General features: G+C 39.0%; 1 protein-coding gene across 1 annotated transcript; it reads right to left on the reverse strand.

Annotated features, from left to right (window-relative positions):
* Positions 1-607: 607 nt before the first annotated feature.
* On the reverse strand, positions 608-2690 carry LOC311305127 (uncharacterized protein; the record flags this gene model as incomplete). Its single annotated transcript, XM_084432652.1, has 9 exons — positions 608-668; positions 777-961; positions 1079-1247; positions 1366-1521; positions 1859-1915; positions 2004-2158; positions 2289-2383; positions 2506-2572; positions 2685-2690. 9 exons carry the CDS (start codon positions 2688-2690, stop codon positions 608-610), a joined length of 951 nt encoding a protein of 316 aa, XP_084288778.1.
* Between the last annotated feature and the right edge of the window lie 1676 nt (positions 2691-4366).

The raw sequence follows: 4366 nt of genomic DNA on the forward strand, positions 1-4366 counted from the left end.
ATAATTTTGTCCCTGATATTATCAATCTTATAAGTGAAGAAGTTCATAAAGTCATTACTGCTGTGCTGCTTGGAAACTTCTGGGGTTGAGGCTTTCTTTTTAGTTAGTTTAGCCACTGTTTCAAATAAATACCTAGGGTTTTGTTTCTAATAGGTTTGAAAAATAAGCAGATCTAGCAGCTTTTAAGGCCTCTCTGTAAGTAATCGAGCTCTCTTTCCATGAAATCCGAAATACCTCTAGTTTTGTTTTCTTCCAGTTGCGCTCCATTTTTCTGGCTGCTCTCTTAAGGGCCTGAGTGTGCTCGTTGTACCACGGCGTTGGACTATTTTCTTTAATCTTCTTAAAGCGCAACGGAGCAACTGTGTCTAAAGTGCTTTATGGTTTTGTGATTTATTTGTTTGTTGGCCCAGACATTAATCGGTTTATATTTTGTGAATTAAAGCTAGGTCATTTTTACATGTTCCATTTATTGTAACTAAGGTTCACTTTGATTCACCAAGTGTGGTGTGGAAAGGGATCTCCTACCCAACCAAAATTTGAGTGGCGTAGTCAAGAGCAGTTACAAGCACCCCTATTGCCCCATCACACATGACACAGCTATCTCCCGTCAGTTCCACCTCGGTTTCTCTCGCCGTGCTTCCATCTTAGCTTGTTTCTGTATCCTGTCACTGTGAAAGAGAGAAGGCAAGTGTGAGATTAAATTATACTACCCACTGATGATCATCACAGTAGCTTTATCGCTTTGTGTCATAAAGACATGTATTTTTATATCTTACCACTCATCATAGTTTTTCAAAAGCTGCTTTTGTTTTTTGAGGAGTGCCTCAGGTGTCAAGTCTTCCAGCACGTCTGAACTCAGTTCTTCTATATATGGCATCATTGCATATGGGAAGTCAGCGCTCCAGACATTACCAAAGATGTCCGAGTAAACGTCCGCTATCTTCTTAGAGCACTGTCTGACCTGTGAGACAAAAGCAGAATGATGAGATCACATGTGACAGATCAGCCGTAGTCTTTTATTACATTTGGATGTGTGTGATGCTGCAACGGCTTTAGATGGGACACGTTGTGCACTTACTTTCTTTCCAATAGAGATTTGGCCAGATTTGGAGATCTCCACTAGGCCTTTTAGTTGCTCTTGCTTTTGTTCTGTGAGGTTACTGTTCATCAACTGTGCTTCTCTCAAGCGGTCTCTCCGATGTTTAACGCGGTCTCTCCGATGTTTAACGCTGTCTCCATCCTTGTTCCTGCACAAAAACAAAAAGAGGGTCAAACACTGTTACTGTCTTCAGTTCCCAGACTTCCCACAGATTAGATAAGAGAGTGTGAAGAAATCAAAACCATGGTTGTGCACAAGAAACTTACATCTTTTGCATTTTATAGTGACAGCTCTTGTTCTGTTCCATTTGGTCCATGATGTCCAGAAATTCCAGCGTTACATCTTCTTTTGACTCTTCCTCGGACTCTTCAGGTTCTGTCAAAACCAGCTCTTCACTTTCTTCTTTAGGTTCACAGACTTTTCTGAAACGGATTACAGTAACAGCGATGGCTATGAATAATTTAATCATAAGCAGTATCTTCAGTGTGCATATGCAACATCTACATATACGTTGCCTTTGCCACTGTTGCCTTTGGCTTGCTCCGTTGGGGATGTTTTGGGGACATTTAATTAAATTTTATCAATCAATAAATTACACTAGAAACAAACCTTGTTGTATTATTTTAATTTAATACTGTGAAGCTGCTTTGATACAATTTGTATTGTGAAAAGCGCTGTACAAATATACTTGACTTGACTTATGCAAAAATAGAAAAACATAAATTGTGCACATTGGCATGACAGTACTATTGTGCTGACCTTTCAAGAGCTTTACGTTCTTCTGTTTTTAGCTGCGCCCTGTTCACATCCCGAGCCCTGAAACATGACGGAAAAAAATCAGTGTCTGGCAATCTGATAGATGGATTATTTACAAATCACTTAACAATGAAGTAAAAGTAATTACGCTTTTTTGGCCTTTGGTGCATTCGGCACATTTAAACCAGGTTCAAGATTGGCCTTAAAGTTGTCCGGTTTATTTTCTGCCTTCAGCTCTCTTTCAGATATGGCACTTTCCTTCTGAGGTAAATGATGGTCCTCTATCCAGTTTGCTAAAGCAGCCTGATAAAGAAAGAGAGAACACACAAAATAAAAACTTAATCCACACAATTTACAAGCACTAGATATTTCATATTTCAAAATGTCATATTCATTTGAACTGAAATAATCAGAAGATACTAAATTCACTTACTTCATAGCTAATGTTTCGTATAAGCTCAGCCCTGCGTTGATCAGCCCTGATGCCATATACACGTATAGTCACCATCCTCTGAGCTGGTAGGTGATCTGTATAAAACATCACATGTTAATATGCTTCTCATGAAGGAATTTATGTTTACTTCATATTCAAGTGATATGTTTTGAATTAAAATGTAGGAAACCGGTTTCAGATTGCCAGACTAGCTCACCTCTGGCAGAGACATGGATCGGAGGAAGCTTGACAGACTGCGGTCGGCTGGAGATCGTGGACTTTTCCTGTTGACGATACATAAGAATAAGAAAACACCTTAACACAATGCTCAACATATGAACGCAGGCTTAATGTTAAGAATGACCGTGACTGATGATACTATGATAGCTTTCTTACCTTCATCGTCGCAATGCCTTCTGCCCGTGGACTCAGTCTAGGAATGCCTGAAGCACACACAGACACAGGTTGTGCAGTCTGAGCAGGACTGACACATGTCTGGGGCCTCAGCTTGCTCAACATTCTCTGATCTCTAAAATACTACGTTGATCCAAAATCCTACTAGTAAAATCTTATGATCTGATCATACACACAGATCAGAAAGCTCTAAAGTGCAATTCAACTGTACTTGTACACAGATCTGGAAACAGACACAGATTAAAACGGATATAAAACTGCACACTTGGCTGATTCAAAATTGCACACTGATCAAAAGCTGTTGACTGATGCAAAAATCGTAAATCGACACTGAATGGCTTTATTAAAGCGACGAGTTTAGTCTTTGAAGCCTGCAGCTCTGTGACGTGTCGAATAGAAAGCATTCCGATGACGTCACACAGCAGAGCTTCAGTGCAGCAGAAATGCAAGAACATGATTATTGTTTTGATTTAAACATTTTAAAAGAGAGGATGACCTGTGTTTATATGGTTTCCACAAGAAGTCCATGAGAGGAATGTAGATTAGATTACTTGTTGTAATAATGCCAATTAATATTTTGTCTACAAAAAAATACAATAGCCTACACAGTGTTCTTAATTTATTAAACAGCAGTCAAAAGGCGCCGGGGGGGGCCAGTGCCCCCGTGTCAACAAGCTTGGCCCCCCCTCTGGCCCCCCTAAATTTGGAATCGTAAAATCACACCAAACAACTGCGCATTTATTCAGTTGCGGCGCCTCCATCTAGGCTACACTGCAGCGCACGACATTCACATCAAATGTTAACGCAGAGGAACGGGACACTGCAGTTCACAAAAGTTCATTATTTGCGTGTGCTTTAAAGCCTTGCCGGTTAAACATGTCATTCGCTGCTGATGCGCTGTTCAAACATGCGCTTTACTGAGCGCGTGTACTCGACGCACACATGCACTAAAAGCCTGTTACTGGACTAAGTTATCTTTTGAGTCTTATATTGCGCTAATACTGTCAAATACAGACATTGTTTACATAAACAAAGTTGGTTATGTCTAAAGTGAAAGCAAACAGAGAAAATTAATAAAAATCTGCTTGTCATATGGGTGTACATTAGACGCGTCGCGTGCAGTTCTTAAAGAGACAGTAGCCCTAATAATAAACATGCTGCCGCTTGTCCTTAAAGAGATAGTTCACCCAAAACCAAACAGTTGCTGGTCCCCATTGACTTCCATACATAGTAGGAAAAAAATATATATACTATGGAAGTCACAGGGGTACATCAACTGTTGTGGTTACTCACATTCTTTCAAATAACGTTTATTTTCAACAGAAGAAAGAAACTTATTCGGGTTTAAAACAACTTAAGAGAGTAAATTATGACTTTTTTGGGGGGGAGAACTATCCCTTTAATGTTAATAAAACAACAAAACACACAGAGGAAATCATTCACTGCTCTTGACTGAGAACTTTAAGTCTGTTGTGTTTTATTTTCATATTTGTTCATTTAATTACTTTCTCACACTGTTAAATACACCTATAGCTGAAAAAATAAAGCAGTTTATTTCATTTGTATATTAAGTTGTGTATGTGTAATATGTATCTCTGTTCTTAATTTTTAATAACAAAGAAAATAATGACAAAGATTTTTATCTTCGCCACTTTTGCCTAAAT

This window comes from Rutilus rutilus (assembly GCF_951802725.1).
Source record: "Rutilus rutilus genome assembly, chromosome: 1".
Taxonomy (NCBI): Eukaryota; Metazoa; Chordata; class Actinopteri; order Cypriniformes; family Leuciscidae; genus Rutilus; species Rutilus rutilus.